General features: G+C 49.8%; 1 protein-coding gene across 8 annotated transcripts in view; it reads right to left on the reverse strand.

Annotated features, from left to right (window-relative positions):
* The window catches only part of JARID2 (jumonji and AT-rich interaction domain containing 2), a 273,116-nt gene that overhangs the window by 27,809 nt on the left and 221,052 nt on the right, over positions 1 to 24,255 (reverse strand). For all 8 annotated transcript variants that reach the window (XM_086706218.1, XM_086706216.1, XM_086706219.1 and 5 more), the window contains one exon: positions 6,969 to 7,204. In XM_086706218.1, coding sequence (XP_086562344.1) covers positions 6,969 to 7,204 — 236 coding nt within the window. The remainder of the gene's footprint in view (positions 1 to 6,968; positions 7,205 to 24,255) is intronic.

The raw sequence follows: 24,255 nt of genomic DNA on the forward strand, positions 1-24,255 counted from the left end.
CGCAGGAGCACATCCTCCCATCACAGCACAAAGGTCGTGTGTTCCCAATCAGCCCCCAGTGCTCCCACGGGAATCAGGTTCCCCAGGACAGGGCCCGTGTCTGTCTGAGTGACCTCTACACTACGTCCAGGGAAATGCACTCAGCCCAAGTGGGGGAAAACAAACACAAAACCAGAACTTTCCCATCAGTGACTCTCAGAACCCGTAGATCACCGGGCCCCACCCCCGGGGTTTCCTAGACCACTAGGTCTGGGATGGGGCCCGTGAATTTGAATTTCTAACATGGTCCCAGGTGATGCTGACGCCGAGGCAGGAACATACTTTAAGAACTGAAACAAACCATCGGTAGAAGATTCTGGAAACAGAGAAAGAAGGGTATTTCTCTATGTGCCACCAGTTACACGCAGTGCAATCAAAGCCATAACATCTTGGTAAGAGGCTGTGTTCCAGAAGCCAAGCCTGGGGCATTCAGGGAACCAGGTTTCTGGTGAGGCAACCTGGACCTCTGGACTCCAGGCCCCTCTGGGAGGCCGAGGGGCAGACCCAGGACTTACGGTCAGGTCCACCACTGCCCACCACCCTACAGAGAGTACAGAGAGGCAGGACTGACCAGATCAGGTGGGGGAGAGAAGAGAGTGGAATGAAGAAATGGGAAATTAAAACAAAACAGCAAACAGCCTGGCAACAAGAAGTTAAAAATAAATGTATACAACCGGGGGTGGGTGAAACTTCCCAACGTGGGCACCACTCCTACCTGGAATAAAAGGTAAAGTGAGGGACACAAAGATCTCTAGTTTTTCATGGTGTTTTTCAAATGCTTTCATTAGCTCAAACCAAAACGAGCCACTTAGGATAAAACCAGAAACCGCATATACATAGTCCTGCTGTGGCTCCAAGAAACTTTTCCGTCATCGAGACAGAGAGAGACCTCAGGGATCCAGCATCTTCAGAGAAGGATTCCACTGCCCAGAAAATAGAAGACACACCCGTTAGGCCTTTGATCTCTCCTGAACCACTGAGAGGACGGCCTGTTCCAACTCTTCACCCAGCTCAAAATAAAGCTGATTCTGCAGCCTAACCGCCCCGACCCTCTACCCAGACTCTGATCTGATCAGTGTGGGCGGGAGCCCAACAGCTCAGTGTTCCCGTAACGATTCTGGCCCTGCTCCTGCCCAGTATTAGGGTTCACCCAGGGGAGACTGGAGAGCCAGAGTCAGAATCTCTCAGACTCTACATCCAAAAAAAAAAAAAGCACAGGGGCCTTGAATGGATGCATTCTGCCCCCTTGGGGGCACCTGATGGCCTTTCCTGCTGTGCTAGGTTATGGGGAGGTACATTTTCCACAGGGCAGAATTCTAGAGAAGTATTTCACCGTCTTCAATGGCAAAAAGAATCCCCCCTTCTTGTTTACGTATTTCCGTAAACTTTAATATGGGTGGTTCCTGCCAAGATGTGCAGTGAACTGCCCTGCCCAACCAGAAGAGCGAGCTCCTCTGTTCCTTTGCTTCCTCACCATGCTTACAGTCCCCTTCAAAAGCCGCTGCCCAAACCCTATGCGTGCAGGTCCACACATCACAAGCTCAAAGACTAAATGCATCAACCTCACAACTCACTGAACTCAATGAACCTGATTGAGAAATCACCTACGGAGACGGGAAAGGACGTGTCTCGTTGACCGTATTTCTTCCTCCCACCCAGCACACCTGTGTTCCGCCTACAGCAGAGGTCACGTTCTCCCAACCCAGGAACCCACCTGTCCGCACACACATGCCTATTCCTTGGCCCGTCTTGGTCTTTCGGGGTCCAGTGCTCAACTGTTACCAAAGAAAGCAAAGGAATGGTGGTGGAAGGCATTGTTTTACCCTGCCTTGGAGGGTTTCCTCCCACCCACCACCTTATCAAAAAAGGGCAAACACCGAGTTTGAGCTTAACAAAACACCCAGGTCACTCAGCCAGCTCACAGATGTCACTGTGCACACCTGAGGAAGTACTTACCCAGAGCACGTGACAAAGAGGTCACTTAGCTCACTGGAGGCCTAACGCAACGTGCTGCATGCAGCAGAACCTTCCAAGGTGCAAGAGAAACACTGCGGTTGAATAACTACAGCTCTCCAAGCTGTTCCTTCTCTGGGCTCTGGCAGGGACTTCTGCCTTTTGCATCCCTCTCCCCCTAAACCCACCTAGCTCTGCAGGAGGTGGGATGTCTGCAGCCTGTTCTCCCTGGCCCACCACCGCCCACCCACCACCGTAGCTCAAGCTCCTCCGGGCCCACAGCCATGAGGTTTCATGGCAAAGAAGTCCGAGCCAAGTTCACAACCAGGAATCCTGTCGTCAAGCTCCTGTTCCCCACCAGAGGGAGCTGCTGAGTCGGGAGCCTCTGGTCATCCTTTCAGAGCTGGGAGGCTGGGGACAGCCCACTTGGACTTTAAGACTTGGATTAAAAACAAAGAGCCTGAGATGCACAGAACTGCACCAGACAGGCGGAGGGGAAGGCCTCCTGGTGCAGCAGACCCCTTCGTGAGAGAAAGGGTAAGACCCTAGTTAATGAGCGCAGGACCCTCCCAACAAAAAGGCAAGGCTGGGTTCTGGTAGGAGCCCCCAACCCTTTGAGAGCACCTGCTCCCACACTACAGGTGACTTAATGGAGTCCTTAATACCATGCCACCAACACCTGCAAATCCAACTACAAGCACGACCCGCTGAGCGGCACGGCTAAAACCCTGAACGTCTTACAGTGCAGGCGATTTTCTGACCTTCTCTCTGGATGTTCCTATTTTCCAGAACTTTAAAAAACAAAACTACTCCTAATTCTTTAATCAGAATTTAAACCCCCTCTTTGAATCTTTGAGGCCAACACATTTGCAGCAACCCCTGTACAGCTTATTGTGAGGACCCAACCTCCAAAGGGAACAACGGAGCCCAGCAGATCTTCTGCCAAACGTGCCCACGGGCTGCCTGTAGGAGGCGATCGTTTCTTTCACATTGTGGCTCAGCCTCAGCACGATAAATGAGGACAGTGACCGCGAGTGGTGTGGCCCAACAATCCACATCGTGGCTTACCAACCTCACAACATCTACAAAAGCGAACACCTCCTCACGAGGCTCTTGGAAACCAACTTTTTTTTTTAAAATGTTTGTTTATTTTTGAGGGAGAGAGAGTGAGCACAAGCAGGGGAAGGGCAGAGAGGCAGAGAGAGAGAGAGAGAGACAGAATCCCAGAATCCCCAGCAGGCTCCAGGTTCTGAGCTGTCAGCACAGAGCCAGCTGCCGGACTCGAACTCACTGTGACCTGAGCCAAAGTCAGAGATGCTTAACTGATTAACTGACTGAGCCACCCAGGTACCCTGAAACCACCATTATAAAACGCTCTCTAGGTGCATAAGGTTCTTTGGTTTTACCGTCCTGCGTGTGCTAATCTTTTACTGCATTTAAGCTGAACTGCTAGGTGAAGGAACCGAAGAGGAAAACATCAGCTGCTCCTGTGTCCAACACTCAGCACATGTCCAAATCATCCTGCCAGTGGCCCTGACGATCCCAGGGCAGTCACACACGCATGACAGACACCGTGCTTCTGGTACCACAAAGGCGAGAGAAGCCTGGCAAGGCCCCTCATGCTGAGACACAGCCACGGGGGAGGTTATTCCTGGGCTCCGAGGAAGCGCAGCGAGCACATGACATTGTGCAAGGTAACGGGGAAGGGGCCGTTTCAGTACAAAGGGCAAGTGAGTTAGCAGAGGGTGCCTCCGGCCACATCAGAGCAAACAGGGTCAAGTCCCTGGGGAGCGGCACCTCCTCAACACCACACCCCACACCTCCCACCACCGCTTGACACGATTCACATTCACCCTCTTCTTTTGGGGCGAACCTGAAGAAGTTAATCCTATTTAAAATTAAAGACCCACATATCCTCTGGCCCCAATCTTTTCTGCAGGTGAAAGATGAAAAGGTCAGATTCTAGTCATTTCCATCAGGCAGTTACAAAGGAATCTACAACGTGCTTTCATTGACCTTATTTTCTCTGTATTTTAAATACTGGGATGTGGCAGTTTCTAATTCGTCCTTTTGTTTATCCCAATATCACGGGGTGGGGGTGGGGGTGTCAGTGTGACTGCATCCAAATGAACAACAGGGCCCAGGAGCGTTAAAGATCTTAAATTTCAGTGGAGGTCCTGGTTAGTGCCAAACAGGAACTGGAGAGCTGGCGCCCTGGGCCAGACAGAGAAGGCCGAGGACACAGAGGAGGAGGGGAAGGGGTGGGGGGAAGAGAGCCCTGAGCGCTGCCCGCGGACACCCCACCTGCAAAGACTGACCCGAGCAAAGCACGAGAGCCAGGTCTCTGCAGTCGCTGGGTGACAGGAGGCTGATCTGCACGGGGACCCGGACCTCTCACTCCCAGGCCGCACAGTGAGACGGGCCACGCACGCAGGCCGGGGAGCCAGGGCGCGGGGTCCTCTCTGCTCCCCCAGCTCCTCCCGCCAGCTGTGCCAATTCCTAGCATTCAGCTACAAAGAGAAATCCCGAGCCGAGGGGCACGAGCTGACAGCTGAAGATGAGCTGTGACCAACGGACACCAGAGGGGTCCGCCACCCAGCCCCATTCGAGAAGGGGCGAGTGTGTGTGCCCACGTGTGCACGCGCGGTCACGCATCTGTGTGAATGTGAAGTCCTGTTCGTCCCCTTCCAAACCCTTCAGTCCTGCCCCACAGGTGGGAGCTCCCCTTACTCTGGGACCCTTTTTAATTCTTCTCTTTCACAAGCGAAACACCTGTAGGAGAATCCCATCAGAGCGCGTATCAGGCTGTCCGATCTGGGAATGGAGGGGAGAGAACGGGCCACAAACACAGGGACGGCGGTGCCTCCGGCTGCAAACCGGGAGCCCAGCGCCGACCCCGCGGGCTAATTCCACCATCGCGCGCAGTTGTGGTCTCTGCGAAAACCGTGTCGTCTGGGTCTCGGAAGACAGGCCAATGTTTAAAATATGCTGCGACTACTTACTCAGTCTCAAGGTAACACGGCCGAGGATGAAGACACAGGTACGCGAGAACCCTGCCTGGAAAAGCCACGAAGATTCTCAGCCTGCTCACCTCACCAAGACTGGGGCGCCTGGGTGGTGCAGTCACTTAAGTGTCTGACCTCGATTCTGGCTCAAGTCATGATCTTCACAGTTGTGAGGTCAAGCCCGAGGTCCTCGGGGTCTGAGTGTGGAGCCTGCTTAAGGTTCTCTCTCGCGCTCTCTCTGCCCCTCCCCTGATCGCACTCTCTTAGAAATTAACATTAAAAAAAATTTTTTTAAGCCCCAAAGTACCTTTAAAAAAACAAAAAAACTAAGGTTAAAACTACACACACACACACACACACACACACACACACACACACACACACAATCTCTCTCTCTCTCTCCCCCATGCATGCATGCAAATACACATATTCAGAGAAACTATTCTAGCATCATGAACAATGAGAAAGGCCCAGGCGCCTGGGTGGCTCAGCTGGTTAAACATCTGACTTCAGCTCAGGTCATGACCTTGTGGTTCATCAGGAGTTCAAGCCCCACATCAGGCTCTGTGCCAGCAGCTCAGAGCCTGCTTTGGATTCTGGGTCTCCCTCTCTCTTTCTGCCCCTTCCCCTCCCTCCCTCCTTCCCTCTCCGTCTCAAAAATACACATTAAAGAAAAATTTACAAACAACATTAACAAGAATGAGAAAGGACATGTGTAAAGAACAGCTCCACAGGGGCACCTGCATGGCTCACTCACTTAAGCGTCTGACTCTTGATTTTCGGTTTAGGTCATGATCTCTCAGTTCCTGGGATCAAAACCTGAGTCGGGCTCTGCACTGACAGTGTGGAGCCTGCTTGGGATTCTCTCTCTCTCCCTCTCTCTCTTGCACTCCCCTGCTCGCCTGCACTCTCACAAAATAAAAACAGCTCCACAAGGGGAGGGATTACAGTATGTTCCCACCATCTCTTAGTAATTCTAGAACATGGCAGGTCAGGAGATCTCTCTGGCCCACACATACCTGGCCCCGACTCCATCCATTCTGCAAAAAAGGTTAGCTGTGTGTCACAAGTGCCCAGTGAGATCTGTGATCCCCATGGCTCCCTGACTTTAAAATGCAGTGAGAACAGGAGCGAGGGGTCAGTGACAAGCCACTGACCCGGGTGACACAGCCCTTCACCGTGTGCCTTCCTCCAGGCTGTGCCTTCCGGGTCCCGGGAAATCACTGTCCAAGGACGGAACACTGGGACAATGACAATGGCAGACCCTGAGGCCATTCTTCAGAGTTTCCCAACAGGATCCGTGTTATCTAACGCGACCTCGAGCAGGGGGCAGTGGGGGCTGGAGAACAATGTGACCCGTGAGCTGCGATCCTGAGGTACAGGCTGACGTGTGCGGGGTGAACCGCCCCCGGGCACACGGGGACTGCTCAGTGGTGCGTGTGCCCGTGCACGCCTCCTGCCCCCAAGTCCTGGCGGAGATGCTAACTTGTCACGTTAAGAACGACAGAGAAGCGGTCCAGGACTGTCCCCTGACAGCGCGAGGCAGTCTGCGGGCCTGTCTTCAAGGTACAGCTTCTCCAGGCTTGAGAGGACGACCGAGCTCAGAGCCATCGGGCGCCAGGACACAGGTGGAGGAGGGGCAGTGAAGGCGACAAGTCGCTTTGCCCAGCCAACAGGCGCCAACACACCAGACCCACCAGAGGGAGGCGCCTGGAGTCTGGAGCAGGTGCCAGAGCCGCTCCCACGAGAGGCCTGCACACCCAGCACCTCTGTGCCAACACCGTGCTTCCCTCCCCAGCTCACCTCTGGCCGTCACCCTCCTGGCTTCCTGAGCCCTCTAGGTACGGATTTCTCGAGGCGACCACTCCCACGTCCCCTTCAGTTAAGATGGTGACACGGGGACACGGCACCTGGCGGGCAGGCCCCGTCCGGGCCGGAGCGGGGTCACCTGTGCGGTAAGGCCGGGTTTACCTGCTTCCGTAAGTCCTGAGCCGACCGATGCAGAGGGGGGTGGTGGTGGTTAGCAGCGAGCCCCTTGGCCGAGGAACCCGTGGAGGGGGCCGCTGGGGGCGGGGCCGCTGACGCCTGTTCCCTCCGGCTGTCAGTCCGGTGATCGCTGTGCTTCTCCTTCCCGGGAGTGGCTTCTTTGCTTTTGTGTTTTTGAACAGGTTCTTTCTCCCGTGGAGACCTGCTGGAACCATTGAAAACTAGGAAGGAAAGAGGGACAATGAGGTCACCACATTAGATTCTGCCACCATCCAGCATCAATGCCCGGAAGCCAGGGAGAAAGCCAAGTCCCCGTATCTCGAGCCACCCCAAGACCACAACACCACCTCCACCGCCACAGCCTAAACTACGGGAACAGTCCTAGGCCCCGGGACAAAAACCATTATAAAGCATACCCAAAGAATTATTTGCTTTGGTTGAAAAGACTGAAAAAAATCTATTTTTAAAAAATCCCTACCAAAACAAAACAAAACAAAAACCCAGCGGCCCTCAGAACATCAACATCACACGTTTAAAAAAAAGAAATGAACACACAGTCAACATCCCAAGAACAGAACCACCTGGTGTATGAAGATACGGGGCATATGGAATGAAGTCGTATCTTCTCCAATTTAAAGTTATGCATTCTAGGGACGCCTCAGTCAGCTAAGCGTCCGACTTCATCTCAGGTCATGATCTCACGGTTTGTGAGTTTGAGCCCCACGTCGGGCTCTGCGCTGACAGCTCAGACCCTGGAACCTGCTTTGGATTCTGGGTCTCTCTCTCTCTCTCAAAAATAAACATAAAAATAAACATAAAAATAAACATATAAACAAATAAACAAAGTTGCGCATTCTGAGACTGAAGATCTGCTCACCATCCCGTCGGTGACCAGAGAAGCGAGAGAGGGCAACAGAGCTGGACCTGTTTCTCTTCCAGAAGCCCTAACAGCAGGAGCAGCCAATGCATTTCATGCTTGCCACAAGCCAGGTGAGCCGGCTACGGCAGTGAGGCACACTCACTGCCTTTACGTCCAAAAGGACAGGCAACACGTCGTCAGGCCCATTTTACAGATAAGTTGGAGGAGTCGTCATGCTGCCCGTCACCAGCACCGGCAGGCTGGCCTGCCTCCCAAGCTCACCGCCTCCCCGGTCCCCAAACATGTGCCATGATGCCACCCACCCAGGCAATTCCAAAGAGAACAGCAACACCCAGCAACTTTGACGGTCAATTCTGTTCCTGCCAGGAGTTCTTTTTTCCACATTACAGCTGGGGCTTGTGAGCCCGGATTGGGGGGGGGGGGGTCTGGCCCCTCTCCACGGAATACAATGAGCTTTTACCATCTGCCCCTCCCACAGCACAGGCCTCCCCTGCCCTCAAACTATGCGGGCAATATTGGCCTGTGTCCTCGGGGAAGGAGAGGGAAAAGACTCCCCACAGGCTCTGGCAGAACAGACCACATGGAGCCCTTGCAGTGCAGCCAGTGCTCATTTTAGAAAGGCTCCTGACAGACAGGGGCGGGCGGGCCTGAAAGGTCGCCACGCCCCCCCCCAGGCACCTCCTCTCCAGGCCATGCCCACCCCCACCAGGCAGACTTCCAGGCCAAGTGCACCCAGGCGGCTGTAAGTCAACGCCTCCTTGGAGCGGAAGTCTCTTCCCGCGGGGGCGCGAAGAAGTCACACTCACCTCCACCCACAGCCCTTTCCGAGGGCTCAAAACCAACTAAGCCTCTCTTCCGAGGATAGCAGCCTCCAAACGTGTGCCCGCAGCTCCATAGGCCTTCTCTCTCACCTCTGTCGTGTCCTGTCAATTACTTTCGTGCCACAGAGGTGAAAAATATTTTCCTCTTATCTGCCATTGGCTTTCCTAGCTCTTGTGATGCTGCATCTGCTAACCCATTTTTCTAGTTTAAAGTCTGTCTCGGCTTCTGTGCTTAGAAAGCCTGCCCATGTTCTCAAATGCGAAGATATTCCTCCACTGGTCTTCCTAATTCTTTCTTATTTATTTATTGAGAGAGAGGGAGAGGGAGAGGGGGGAGAGGGAGAGAGAGGGGGGAGAGGGAAGAGAGAGGGGGAGAGAGGGGGAGAGAGGGGGAGAGAGGGGGAGAGAGGGGGAGAGAGGGGGAGAGAGGGGGAGAGAGGGGGAGAGAGGGGGAGAGAGGGGGAGAGAGGGGGAGAGAGAGAGAGATATCATGCGAGGCGGAGAGAGAACCCCAAGCACTGTCTCACTGAGAGTGCAGAGCTGGATGCGGGGCTCGAACCCAGGAACCATGAGATCATGACCTGAGCTGAAAAACCAAGAGTCAGACATTCAACCGACTGAGCCATCAGACGCCCCATCCTGATAATCGACTGAATTGCTTACACGGACTTCTTTGGTCCACTTGTTACCACCCCAGATACGGTCTAACAGATTTACTGTTACGTGCCTGGACGGGATGTGAATCTCGATTTGGAAAGTTCCTCCCAGCACCAGTGACTGACTACATGTTCTCAAGAGATTTTCAATACTGCAGTGAAAGAGCTCACTGCGTCAAAATATGGTACGCGATCTGGCGTCATGGAAGGTTCCAGTGGGTACTCTCGGTTACAGGGAAAACGGAGAGCTTCAAATGGTTGGCATTTATTCTAAGTGTAAGTAACTGCACTCCGTCAGAGCCCATCAATCACACCAAGCTGGCAGGATCCGTGCTCACTTTCAAGACAAATTAAAAGCAACATCCGTAAGAAGTCATACTTCAGTGTGATTAAAACACAAGTGAGGAACATGAATCTGGGCATTTCTTGACCGTTCACCCATTTTCTAAAGCAGTGAACACAGCTCCTTTATGGAAACACAGCACAGGAAGCTGGTTTTTTGTCTTTTTGGTTTTTGGTTTTTGTGTTTTAAATCCCAAATATTCCATACCCTTCCATGCTTTGTTACTGAAGAAGTACCAGTTCTGTCATTACTTCCCTCTGTTTGGTTAGAACGATTTTCTTCCGTGGCTTCGTCCCCTTTCCTAACACTGCATCATGGCAACTCCACTCCAGCACTGCCATTTGCACCCAGACAAGTTACTGACTCCTCAGTTTCCCCATCTGTAGACCGGGGATAAATGGGCGATCCTGCACAGAGGTTTGCAAAACCTCATCGCTGCATGTTCAGAAGGACCATCTCAGACGGCTAGAAATCGGCCTGTGGCAAGACCGCCTCTGGCCTCCCTGCTGAAGGGAGGTGCGGCATGAAGAAGGCTTCCATACAGGTAACTGTCTGGCCTGTGCACATTTCTGTCTCTTGGGGGAAAAGACGCGTGGCTGATGCCCTGCCCGTGCAAGAAGGAATAGATGCTGAAAACACAGCCCACATTTTCTACGAGCTTCATGAGTGACTTCACCCCTGGGGGAACCGGAGACCCTTTCAGGGCACCCCTCCCAGGTCACAACTATTCTCGTAATTATACCAAGATACTATTTGCCCTTCTCACTGTGTTGATTTCATTAACGGAACAAAACAAAGGTGGATTTAGCATCAGGGAAATGCTAATCAAAACCACCACGAGACAACAACCGTTTCACACCCACTAGGATGGCTATCCTCAAAAGACAGATAATGGAGTCCTGGGGAGGATGCGGAGAAATTCTAACCCTCATGTAGTGCTGGTGGGAATGCAAAATGTTGCAGCCGCTTTGGGAAACAGGCCAGAAGTTCCTCAAAAAGGGAAACAGGGTTACCGTGACAATTCCACTTGCTGGTATATGTACACAAAATACAGAAAAAATGGGTCCACATTTGTGTGGCTCAGTTGGTTGAGCCACTGACTCTGGATCTTGGCTCAGGTCATGATCTCAGGGTTCATGAGTTCGAGCCCCGCACCAGGCTCTGCACTGACCGTGTGGAGCCTGCTGGGGATTCTCTCTGTGTTCTTCCTCCACTTGTGAGCTTTCTCAAAGCAAATAAACTTAAAACATTTTTTAAATTTTGTTTCTTAATGTTTATTTCTGAGACAGAGACAGAGCATGAGTGGGGGAGGGACAGAGAGAGAGGGGGACACAGAATCTGAAGCAGGCTCCAGCTCTGAGCTGTCAGCACAAAGCCCGACGTGGGGTTCGAACTCACAGACCGCGAGATCATGACCCGAGCCGAAGTCGGACGCTCAACCGACTGAGCCACCCAGGTGCCCCAAACTTAAAACATTTTGAAAAAAATAGTTCCACATAAAAACTTGCATACAAATGTCTGAGGGGGAATAAATACTAATAATTAAGAACTATAGGGGAAACCCAAAGGTTCACCGATTGGTATGTAGATAAGCCAAACGGGGTATCATCCATCCAATAAAAGGAGTCAAGTACCCACACGTGCACAAGTGCAAAGAGATCTTGAAAACACCGATAAATTGAAGAAATTAATGACAGGTTCCATACTGTAGGAGCCCATTCATACGAAACGCCCAGAAAAGACCAACACACAGAGACAGAGAGTAGATTAGCAGGCTGCGGGTGGGGGTGGGGGTGGGGAAAGAGTTCAGGAAAATGGGAAGGATTTTCCCTGCTGATGGGAACAAGGTTTCTCAGGGGAAGCAGATGACAGCACTCCAAAGGTGACTATAACGATAGACACACAACTCTGCGTGTACTAATAACTATTAAATCGTACACTTTGGGTAAATTTTGGGATTTGTGAATCATAGCTCAATAAAACTATTTTCTTTTTTAAACTAGCACTTAACAAGAAGGAAGGAAAGACAAGCCAGTTTTCATTTCAGGGAATGATAAAGTATAAATTGTCAGTAGCACTAAATCCTGACCCCTGAGCACACACACTTTGTGTGACAATTTGGGAAGTACACACCAAGCCCATCCCCTGATCAAAGCAGGTTATTTGTAGGGAAAAGCACTCGTGTGGCGGTTATTTAAGCCACAAGGCAGCAGTTTCATGGCATGCTACGTTTATTTCAAAGAAAGACTGATGTAGTTATCTGTCCATCGTTTTCACCAAAATGAATACAGCAACCCTGTGGTGGGAAATAACGAACAGATTTTTTTTTTGTTATTTGGTTTTTGTTTTGTTGCCAATGATGGAATTCACCATTTGGGGCACAAAATACAGTTGTGGAAAAGCTTTATCTGCCACCATCGAGTCTCAAAGTCTCTCCACACTAAAATACCTCTCTGATGAGGTCAGGGAAGATGAGGATTGTTTGATGGTTGCTTAATGAAAGGTGCTGACCGCTACAAGAGGTAGTCAGGTGAACCGTTTTTTCAAATTTAAAAAAACAAATTATTTTCAGAGAGAGTGCACACGCACGAGCATGTGCAAGTGGGGGAGGGGCAGAGAGAGAGGGAGACACAGGACCCGAAGCAGGCTCCAGGCTCCCAGCTGTCAGCGCTGGAACCCACGAACCGTGAGATCGTGAGATCATGACCTGAGCCAAAATCAAGAGTCAGACACTTAACGAATGAGCCACCCAGTCGCCCCAAACCATTATTTTCAAGTGATCAATACAACACATTATCAAATTGTGCATGGATAAGAGAGATGTTCAAAGCCAAAGGCAAACCAACGGATTTTAGAAACACCTGGCTTGGCTAAGTCAGAGGAGCCTATGACTCTTGATCTTGGGGTCATGAATTCGAGCCCTACGTCGGGTGTAGAGATTACTTAAATAAAACTTTACGATAAATGTAACGTAACACAGTATGAAAAGTACCACTTCCAACTGCTGGGCCAACTGACCTTGCAGAAACTACCACTGCTTGGGTCTGGGGGTGTGATACCAAAGGATAAAAATCATCTACAAAGCTCCTCCCTTTTCCAACTATGTTTTTGTCTGAGACTGATTCTCTTCATATATGTCAACCAAAATTATGTATTGCAGGAGACTGCACACAGAAACAGACATTAGAATTTAACTGTCTTCAACGTTCCTGGGGTGGCTCAGTTAAGCTTCCAACTTTGGCTCAGGTCACGATCTCACACCCTGTGAGTTCGAGCTCTGTGTTGGGCTCTGTGCTGACAGCTTGGAGCCTGGAGCCTGCTTGGGATTCTGCGTCTCCCTTTCTCTCTGCCCCTCCCCTGCTCATGCTCTGTCTTTCAAAAATAAAGATATTTAAAAAAATCTAGCCGTCTTCTATGCCTCATATATATATATTTATATATAAGTTCCCTCAGTTTTCATTTTAATATGGTAAATATCGATTTTTAATAACCTGTTTTAATATCATTTTTGATATTTACCATAGGAAAAATGTATCAGTAAATACAATCCTTTTGGGGTTCCTGAGTCAAAAGGGGTCTTCCAATAAAAAAATCCTGACATCGCTAGGCTAAAGCATCTCTTCCTTGATTAGCTACATCATCGTTTCCAGAATGTGACGGAGCGGATACTTACATGTCAATACCTACAAGCCCCCACAACGCTCAGGCCCTGAGAGGAAGCCACCTAAATCTGAATCCACGAAATCACCTGCTAAACTCTTTGACCTTGAGCTAGTACCTGTCCAAGTCTTAGTTTCCCCACTGACTACCTCACAGGATTGCTCTGAGGAATCAGCGAGGAACTATTAATGTAGAAAGAGGCTAATGGGCCATGAGATGTGTGCACCGGCCAGCTGGTGGCTTGTCAGTGAGGGTCACCACACTCCAGACACGTGGCAGGACACCAGTGCTCACAGTTTCCCTGCTGCTCCTTTCCAAATGAGCCACGGGGCAAGGTCAGTTGCTAAACTGAGATTTCAAGGAAATTCCTTAAGAGTGGCACTGTGGTTATTAGCCAGCAAGAACTTCCTGAAATCCAGGGGGAAAACCAGATCCTTCCATCAGCACCAGCTCTGCCCGACAGGGAACGCACAGCTGTGGCTCTATTCTGAGGCCGAGGACGAGTTTCAGCCCCAGCCAGCAAGGAACTGACTCCTTGGGAAAACTGCTAAGGAAGCCGAGGGGTCCCGGGACTACAGACTGGAAAGCCGGTGCCATTAACATCACAGATCAGACTGGGGCTCTGTGAACCGCAGCACCACGTTCCCTTAACAGACTGTTTTGATCAGAGCATCGAAAAAAGAGAAAGTTTTCAAAAATACAAAAATTAAAACTGGAATAAAATTGACTTTGAATTGCAAACAAAGAGATCGCTTTCAAATGAACCCACTTTCTGTAACAGCTTGCTATCTTTCAGCAGCAGTATACCCAAATGGCAAACACAGCCAAAAAGTCAAATCATGTGTTAAATGGGAAGAAAGGGGGAAGGGGCGGGCCGGGGAGGGTGGGGGGGGGGGGGGGGACGATGGAGCTAGAGACAAGGTATATTTTGTCCTCAACAGCTCATTAATTTTAAGTGTCGTGGGAACCTGCCAGTTTTACCCCTCCAAGTAATTATCTTTTGTCTTAATTTGTAAGATTCTCGAGAAGGGGAAAGGCAAAAAATATTCACTCTCACAGGGAAAGACTAAAACCCTGTGAACATAAGAGACAGAAAGAGAGGCGGATAGAGGACTATGCGCGCTCTCCCCAATTAAAAGGAATAATTGAACTCGTTTCTTCAAGGAGGGGAAAAAAAGCATTTATCACAGGGAACTGTATTAGGAAATTGTATTGTGCTCAGATACAAATAGCTTTACATTAATGAACAGAGACAAATCTATTGATTTGTATACACACACTCTGAAAGTTAAATGGCCTATAGACAAGTGTTTTCACACCACGGCAGGCAAAATCTTTACAGCCAAAGGCTGATATTTTGATTTAGGGTCACTTCGTGCCTGAGAAGACAAGATGTGCTCCCAATGAGGGGTGAAAAAGAAAACTGGGCAGGGCAAGTTACATTAGCAACATCGTTCTGGCAATCCCACAAAGGTGGAAAGCTAGGCTTTCCAAGGAGGAACTTCTTCCATTTCTAGCTCCAGGGACCGCGCCCCATGAAAGCTATTTGCACTGATCGCAAGGAGGCTGGGGGGTGGGGAGGTCCACAAGGCAGTCCATGAAAAGCCCACCATAAGGTCTCTAAAAAGCTCACCACATGCACGGCCCCTCGTAGGGATGTGCATAGCTTGGTGTTGATTTTTAGCTCCCAGATCACCAGACACATCTGTGCCTCAATTCTCTAAACTATATAGCCAGCTGCCTCCTCTTATCTGCCCTCCAGGAATCGTTGGAGTATTTACAATAAAGTATATACAATGCTCGGTGTTCTTCAGAGGAAGGAGTTCTGCAAAAAGTAGAAGGCTGATCTTTTTTTCCAAGCTCCTGCTGCAATGCCGACGCACGAGACCCACATTTTAAAGCAGTGAGTGATCCCCTTGAACAGAGCGGACGGGGCCAGCACATCCTGTGGCCTGTCTCCGTGACACCCCCATCTTGCTAATTATTGGTGCTAAGAAAGGCACCTCATCAGAACACAAGGACAGAATCCTGATTTTTTTTTTTTTTTTTTTTTTATGAGGCGACTTGGCGTCTGCCTAAGTTACAGGACACCCTGAGATGACTCAGTGTCTGACCTGAGCTAATGGAGTTCTGAAGCCTTCACCTCCTTGAAAGAGAAATGTGAACATGAGATGTTACAGGAAGGCGGGCCGAAACGGCTGGTCGGCCGGCAGAGGCACAAAGACCAGAAGGAAAGAACGATCACGAGGCCCACAGGCTGGACCAACCCCCAAATTACATAAAATAAGACGTGTCCCCTGTCCCACCCCCAAAACGAATCGAAGGGACAAAAAGAGAACCACTGTAAATAGAGAGGAACGTGTGATGGAAAGGAAAAGAGAAGCATGCCAAGTTTCTGATCGGGAGCCAGATATTTAAATGTAAGCCTCGTGTCATTACAAGGCGTCCCGACTTGGGGAAGACAGACTCCATCAATTGGCTGGCATTAAATCCTTGTTACTGTACAAAAACTGTGCCTGCTCCCTGGAGCCAGTTCAACTTTGAGTCACTATTGTCTGAAAACAATGGAATGTCTGCCAACCTTGTGCCAACAGTTCAAAAGGATTTTAATGCAGCCTGTGCGAGAGCTGTAACCCGGTTTGCCCTGGGCAGAAACTGCTCCGCTCACGTAGCTGTAGCACTCATGTGTTCGACTAGGGAAGGCAGAGAGGACGTGTTCCGGTCAGCACAGGTCCTGTTGTAACCCCACGGCACCGCTCACTCACACCGGGAGCCAGCGCCCGGCCGCAACGCGAGGGAGGAAAGCATCGGCGGCCTGTGTGCACCCGACCTTCAGCATCACAAGCCGGGCTCTTCTGGTTAACGCAGTGTTGGCAAAACCCCTCTGGAATGGACACCCTGAAATCCTACCCCTTTGGTTATAGGAAAGAAACGCATTAAAAAGGATTTTTAAGGCACATTACATTTTCTACATACGACCTTCTAGAACTTAAGTCACAGGCTATTTTTCTGCAATCAGAATTTGGTCGCGACCGTCCCAGGATCGAAAAATGTGAACACATGATGGGCAATGATGTCCCATAACGGAGTTGGACGGATCTGCCATTTAAACACATTTCTTGCAGATGATCCTAGTAACTTCTGATACTGAAGTTTAAAAGGGCGTATGACCTTTATGAGAATATAAAGGTCAGGGCAAGGAAAAGACCATGAATCAGGATGAATGGTTTTTGTCATTGAAAAATGGTTTCTTGGCCCACCTGGCCCCCAAAGGAGCCGAGGACAGGAGGAGACTGAGCCTGAGGGTGACCAACCCCCACCCCCCACCCCGCCACCCCGCCACCCCGCCACCGGTGCCCACATCAGTGGGCTCTAAGCTTTGTGCATTCTCCAATGTGCCAGAACAGGCTTGGGGAGGGACATCTGGGCAAGTGGCCTTTTGGGACGGCAGGCAGTGGGCTGAGAGGGATTTCATGCTTTACCACTCTCAAGAAAGGAGACAAAGATCGCAGAACTATGGGTTATACTCAAAAGAGATGTGCATTAACTCTTGAAGAACAAAATGAATGCAGTATTTTGCAGTCTGGGGATTAAAAAAAAAAAACAAAAAACAAAGAAAAACCCTACACAGAGGTGGATGGATTCTAACAGGCCGACCACATCTGAAGTATAGGATAAGCTATCTGGCCCAACGTTGGATCTGAACAAGGAATCTCATTCACAGCACATTTGGAGAAGAACACCTTGAAAATGTGCACAAGAATGCGAGTGGAAGGCACCCCCTCCAGATAACACAATCGACTATACAAGTTGGAGAACTGGTAATTTTCAGAATAAAAATGCTAATACTAAAAAGCTAAATATAGGAGCAGCTGCACTGCAGGAAGGATTGCTTTCAAGGTTCCCCAAATACATATCGGGGATCTGCTCCTATATCACAAACACCTCCACCCAGCCTCCAGCCAGGAAATGAAGGACTCAAAACATTCTATATGCGCATCGTACAGTCTCGGAACGAATGGCACATATTCCCGACTGAAGATTCCCCTGAAGACAGGCCTGATGAAATCAGCTGAAAACAGTAAATACGGAGCAGTGTGCAAAGAGCTCAACAATTCAATTTGTAATATGTATGACATGAACACATCCCAGCCCATTCTGGACAGAAGAACGGATTCAAGATTCTGAAAATCTAGTGCAATGTATTAATTGTGAAATGTCACAGTTCTTCTAAAGAATCATGGGGTGGGACACCAGTAACAGGATGGTGGCCAGCCTCTGCTTTTTGAGGACCCACCAAGCACTGGGCACTGTACTAAGTGCTACTGTCACTCATTCAGATTTCGGTTTATGCTTAGGAAGTCAGAATTCACATAATGTGTGATCCGCACATTTGAAGCACGGAGTGCCGCACATTGAGAGTTGTGCAACCCCTTACACCACAATGCGAGTTTAAAATGTTTTCATCACCCCAAAATGACACGCCATTGTCCACCAGCAGCCACTTGCCTTCCTCCCCTCGCCAACCCTAACCCCAACCGAAAAAGCCACATATCCCTGTCGGCTGTATACAAATGGAGAAAGTGAGGCTCCCGGACTTTAAGTAACTGGCCCAATGACAGCTAACGAGGAAGGCATCGGAGCCAGAACATTCTCCCCGTCTGCTGTCGCTGAGATCTGGATAAGCCCCTCACCCCGGATCAGAGCAGCTCTACGATTACCAGCAAGAGGCATCCCCACGCTAAAGCAGGGACAGTGGGCCGGTGCCGCTGCTAAGTGTCCACGTAGGTCCCTAAGGTCCCGCATGGACCAGCGTAACCCAGGCTTAAGGAAAACGAGAAGAGAACGGGCACAGGCTGATTACGCTGATGGACAAGGCACGCCCCCCAACCTTCTACCACACTTGACACTGCTCGACCTGGGAAGGTCAAGCACACCACAGGCTGACAGCACTGAACAGTCACCTCTCAGACACACCTCACTGGGTGCCAGGGTTTTGAAACATGCTACCTTTCTGGGATTCTCATCATTACAAGGTTGTTCTGGGCTCAAGATCTTTTCAATCATGTGCATGGTAGTAATGGTAACAGCCAATGTAACACTTTCTAGCAGATACACACACACACACACACACACACACACACTCACTTAGCTATCGTAAAAATCTTTGAAAAAGCATTCCTATTATCTCTTCTTTAAATGTGGCCTTTAGGAAAATTTCCTTATCTTCTTTGGAGATAAGGAAGAGGGGTGCCTGGGTGGCTCAGCCAGTTAAGCATTCAACTCTTGATTTCTGCTCAGGTCATGATCTCATGGTTCATGGGATCAAGCCCCACTTTTGGGCTCTGTGTTCAAAGTGTGGAGCCTGCTTGGGATTCTCACTCTTTGCCCCTACCCCCCGGCTCATATTCGCTCACTATCAAGACAAACATTTAAGAGCAGAAAATAAAATAAAACCTAAGGGAGGGGGAAAAAAAACAAAAAACAAAGGCTGCAAGCCATAAATGAGAAGAGCCAGTATGGTGCTCGCAAACCACTAGGTCAAGCATCTCCAAACGCAGAAGTCGAGGACGGGAAGAAATAGAAACTTCTGACTCAACGTTACGTGTACTACTCCTCTTTAAAAACACGCTCCTACCGAAATCTTTTAAGAACTTACCAAACTCAACACCCAAAAAACAAATAATCCAGTGAAGAAATGGACAGAAGACATGAATAGACACTTTTCCAAAGAAGACATCCAGATGGCCAACCGACACATGAAAAGATGCTCAATGTCACTTATCATCAGGGAAATACAAATCAAAACCACACTGAGATATGACCTCACACCTGTCAGAGTGGCTAAAATGAACAACTTGGGAAACAGGGGCTTGCGTGGATGTGGAGAAAAGGGAACCTCCTTCACTGTTGGTGGGAATGCAAACTGGTGCAGCCGCTCTGGAAAACAGTGTGGAGGCTCCTCAAAAAATTAAAAATACAACTACCCTATGATCCAGCAATTGCACTACTAGGAATTTATCCAGGTTACAGGAGCGCCGATTCATAGGGGCACAGCACATGTGTTTATACCAGCACCTCTAACAACAGCCCAATTATGGAAAGAGCCCAAATGCCCATCACAACTGATGAATGACTAAAGAAGATGTGGTTTATATATACAATAGAATACTACTTGGCAATGAGAAAGAATGAAACCCTGCCATATGCAACAACGTGGACGGAACTGGAAGGTATTATGCTAAGTGAAGTAAGTCAGAGAAAGACAGGTATCACATGTTTTCACTCCTATGAGAAACTTGAGAAACTTAACGGAAAACCATGGGGGAAGGGAGGGGAAAAAACAGTTTCAAACAGAGAGGGAGGCAAACCATGAGAGACTCAGATACAGAGAACAAAGGGTGATGGGGGAGGTGGGGGGAGACGGGAAAATGGGTGATGGGCACTGAGGAGGGCACATGTTAGGATGAGCACTGGGTGTTGTACATGACCGATGAATCATGGGAATCTACCCACAGAACCAAGAGCACATGGTATACACTGTATGTTAGGTAACTTGACAATAAATTATATTACACACACACACACACACACACACACACACACACACACAAATACACTCCTAGGGGTGCCTGGGTGGCTCAGTTGGTTAAGGGTCTGACTTCGGCTCAGGGCATGACCTCAAGGTCCATGAGTTCAAGCCCCATGTCGGGCTCTGTGCTGACAGCTGGGAGCCTGGAGCCTGCTTTGGATTCTGTATCTCCCTCTCTCTCTGCTTCTCCCCACCCCCTGCCGCTCATGCTCTGTTTTTCTCTCTCTCAGAAATAAAACGTTAAAAAATTTAAAAGAATAATAAAACAATAAAACCACACTCCTAGCCCACAGTCCAACTTTTGGGGAAACTCACGATGGCAGGGCAGGGCAGGGCAGGGTGGGGATTGGAGCTGCCAGAGGTGAAAAAAAGGTGAAGAGGACACCCCACAAAGAAAAAAGCATCTGTCGGCTGGAGAGCATCTCCTTGCTGCACGTGGCCACAGGCAGACCCCAGCCCTGCCTGCACGCCCCTGCCCCCCACTGCCCGGCACGGAGAGGGTGGAACGCACCTCCAAGGCAGAAACGTGGTAAACTCATCCAAATGACTGCTTTTTGGCCCTGGCACAACGTGCCCCCGGTGTGCATCCAAAAGCAATTAAATCATTCCAGCTGTGAGTCCAATGACACGTTGTTTAAAAAGTCTTCCGAGAAATGTCCCTCTTCAGAAAGAGGGGCACAAAGAGAAACAGTGCCATTCGTCCCATGTTTCCTAAGGGCAAGAAAGCAGGTGAAAAGCCACTGTACATGGCTGCCGTGAGCAGTGACCTTCCCCCAAGGTCCCCTCTGCACAGGAGAAGGAACGCCTCACCACAGCGACAACACTGAGGAAAGCCAAGGCCAAAGTCATTCCAAACAGATGTATTCATGCCCCCAGTCCACCATGCTTATCCCACTGGAAAAAAAATAACCAGTTATGAGAACTTTCCACAAACTAAGCCATTTCAAGTATCAACTCGTAACATAAATATCCCCAGAGCAGTGTTTTGATGCTGGGGTTTTGTTTCCAAATCGGGATTACCTAAGGGCTCTATTGTTAGGATCATCTGAGGTTCTGTATACGAAAGACTATTCTGGAAACTCTGAAGAGCTGGTGGACGAGAAGCTGCCGAGGGCATTGTTATTGTAACCCTTGAGTGGTAACCCGAGGCTGAAAATGCACGTGATGCTGCCCATGTCATTTCAGACTATGTATTTTAATAAACAAATGCATTTCCGCGAGGATGCTCAGCACATTAGAAGGGAGAACGTTATAGTGCGGGATCACGTCAGCAAAACTACACGTCTGTCCGGTGACAGCAGGCTCTCGCAGGAGACCGCTGGGGTCTGGGCTCCGCGCCCACAGGGGATGAGCGTGGTCACAGGCAGGCCCAATCCGACACTGATGGCAGGGTCGCGGGGCAAGTCAGGGGGTGCACGCACTCTCCCTGGGCACCGCCTTCCGTGGGCCTCCACCACCGAGCCACGTGCCTGCTCACTACAGAACCCCTGATGCTTCACTGGGCAGGGAGATGGGAGGGTCCAGGCTTTGGGGAGAAACAAGATAAAACAGGACATCATTCACAGTCCGGCTTCTGGTTTCGTCAAACTAACACAGACCAAGCAAAACTCTTTGCCTGGACACATGGCCCAGTGAGGAATTTTTGGTCAAAGCTTCTCCAAAAATCAAGTGTTCACGTTCCCCGTTTTGTTCTCTGTGCGTTTATTTCCCCACATTTCAGTGACGGGGACCCTCCTGGGAGAGATGCTGTTGGACTTCTGGACACATCGCAACATCTCCAGGGCACAAAGCGGGAGACACACACACCACACTGTAACAACAGAAACACCCTGTCGTGGAGAAGTATGAAAAAGCAACTCACTGTCCACTTTCTTGCGTGAATATAATCAACAAGTCTGAGAACCAGCTCGACTACATGATAATTATGCCCTCATCCAAGCCCGAATTTTAGTGAGGGATCTTTCACCTGGCTAAACAGGTGATCTTGGGACAAGTCCTTCCCCGTGAGCACACAGCAATGCCCATTATCTGTTATAAAAGATCCCAATGGGAACTATTCCTATACACAAGACACAAGCAGTAATTTTGCTCTATGTTGGCATATAAGTGAATGAGTAAATGCAAGCTCGTCTACTCTACCCTGCTCATTCAATGGAAGAGGATATTAATCAGAGAAGTTAAATGCCTCGCCCAGGAACACACAGCCAATGTGTAGCTTTAAAGAGGCAGGACACAAAGTTCATGGTGACTTTTTGAGGACGATAAAGACCTGTGTAGGAACTGAATAGACAAAAAAAAAAAAAAAAAGACAAACATATTGGGCAACTTGGTATTATAGTACAATTCTAATTACCCAGAAAAGCTTTGGTAGGTTGTACAAAGCCGAATATTCCATTTTCAAAGACTACTATGTTTTACTTGTAGCACCTTTGGGTGACAAGCTTCTAGTATCAAGGACTCCTTTCTCTACTGTGGAAAATCGTGACCGCAAGAACATCTTCACATTCTCCTGCCTGGGGACTTCCTCCCAATCATCGCTAGGACTTGCTGGCTGGCGGTGGTTTGTTTGCTGATTATCTGCCTCCTTTACAGAAGAGAGGGTCCAGAACACAGAGGGTGAGGCAGCTCACCTACCAGGTAACGAGACAGAGCCCCACGTTCCTCTGAAACACTGGCTGAAACTGGCCTTCTCCAAAGAGGACTTCCCCCCCTTTTTTTCTTTTTACACCGTCGACCCTTTTGACTTCTCTTTTACCAACAAAACCATTCATCTTTCCCTGGGTCACCTGAAATTGAAGGAGCACAGCTCACCGCATGTACATTTCTGAGCTGGCTTCAACTCCATCCCTCCGATGGCCTCGCAGAGAAGCATCGTCATCCTGTAAGTTTTAATTATTTGGCTGCCAAGGACATCAAAGCCACGCAGGCAACCGACAAGGGGGGACCTGAGCCGAGCTGTATACCCCAGGCAGGGGCTGGTGGCACTGGTTTTTCTGACACTGCCTACCAGACAGGAGTGGGAAGTCCACTATCACAGTGCAAACTGCCCTTCACTGAACACTGATGCTCACCCTCTCACCCCTACACAGAATCCCGTAGGGGGCCAGAGGCATTTCGAGAACCTCGACTCTTGGCTGCAACCTGCCACCTCGGGTGATGGGTCCAAGACCTCAGGTTTTCCATTACCCCTCCCACCCGGACACCTTCACAACGACGCTGTTGTAGAGTAGATGGAACCAAGAGATAACATAGGTGCACCTGTCCTAAAAACTCTGGGATTCCTGGAGCGCTGGGTGGCTCAGTCAGCTAAGTGTCTGACTCTTGATCTCTGCCCAGGTCGGGGTCTCATGGTTTGTGGGATCCAGCCCCATGTCAGGAACCTGCTCGAGGAGTTTCTCTCCCTCCTTCTCTCTCTCTCTGCCCCTTCCCAGCTGGCACTGTCTGTCTCTCTCAAAAATTAATAAATCTTAAAACTTTTTCTAGTGTTTATTTTTGTGTGTGTGTGTGAGAGAGAGAGACAGAGTGCGAGTGGGGGCGGGGAGGGGGCAGAGAGAGAGGGAGGCACAGAATCCGAAGCAGGCTCCAGGCTCCGAGCTGTCAGCACGGAGCCTGACACGGTACTCGAACTCACGAACCAGAGATCTTGACCTGAGCCGAAGTGAGACACTCAACCGACGGAGCTACCCAGGCACCCCCAAAAATAATAAACTTTAAAAAATATTAAAAAAAAAAACCCTCTAGTATTCTTATCGTCGTGTGTGGAAAACGGACCTCAATTCATACCCTCACACAAAAAAGCAGGTATGTGAGGCCACCTACCAAAACCAATGAGAGAAATCACCCTCCAACGATGAACATGTCTGCACACGCAGTTAACAGAGAGCCTACGGACCATTTGCTTCCTCCCCACCTTCCAGATGAGGAGCCTGAGACTAAGAAATATTAAGCCGCATGCTCAAAGTGAGGCAGCCATCGGGGCACCTGGGTGGCTCAGTCGCTTGAGCATCTGACTTCGGCCCAGGTCATGATCTCACGGTTCGTGGGTTCGAGCCCCGCGTCGGGCTCTGTGCTGACAGCTTGCAGCTCGGAGCCCAGAGCCTGCTTCGGATTCTGTGTCCCCCTCTCTCTCTGCCCCTGCCCTGCTTGCGCCGTGTCTGTCTCTCAAAAATAAATAGATGTAAAAAGAAAATAAACTAGTTTTACAGTGAGGCAGCCATCAACTGTGGACGGCAGAAGTGCGAGCCAGGTGGGTCAGAGTCTGAAGCCTGGGCTTCAAGCCCTGTGCTATCCTCTCCTCCGTGCGGGCATCCGTACAGGTCA

Source organism: Puma concolor, chromosome B2 (assembly GCF_028749965.1).
Source record: "Puma concolor isolate L17-30 chromosome B2, mPumCon1.1.hap2, whole genome shotgun sequence".
NCBI classification, from domain to species: domain Eukaryota; kingdom Metazoa; phylum Chordata; class Mammalia; order Carnivora; family Felidae; genus Puma; species Puma concolor.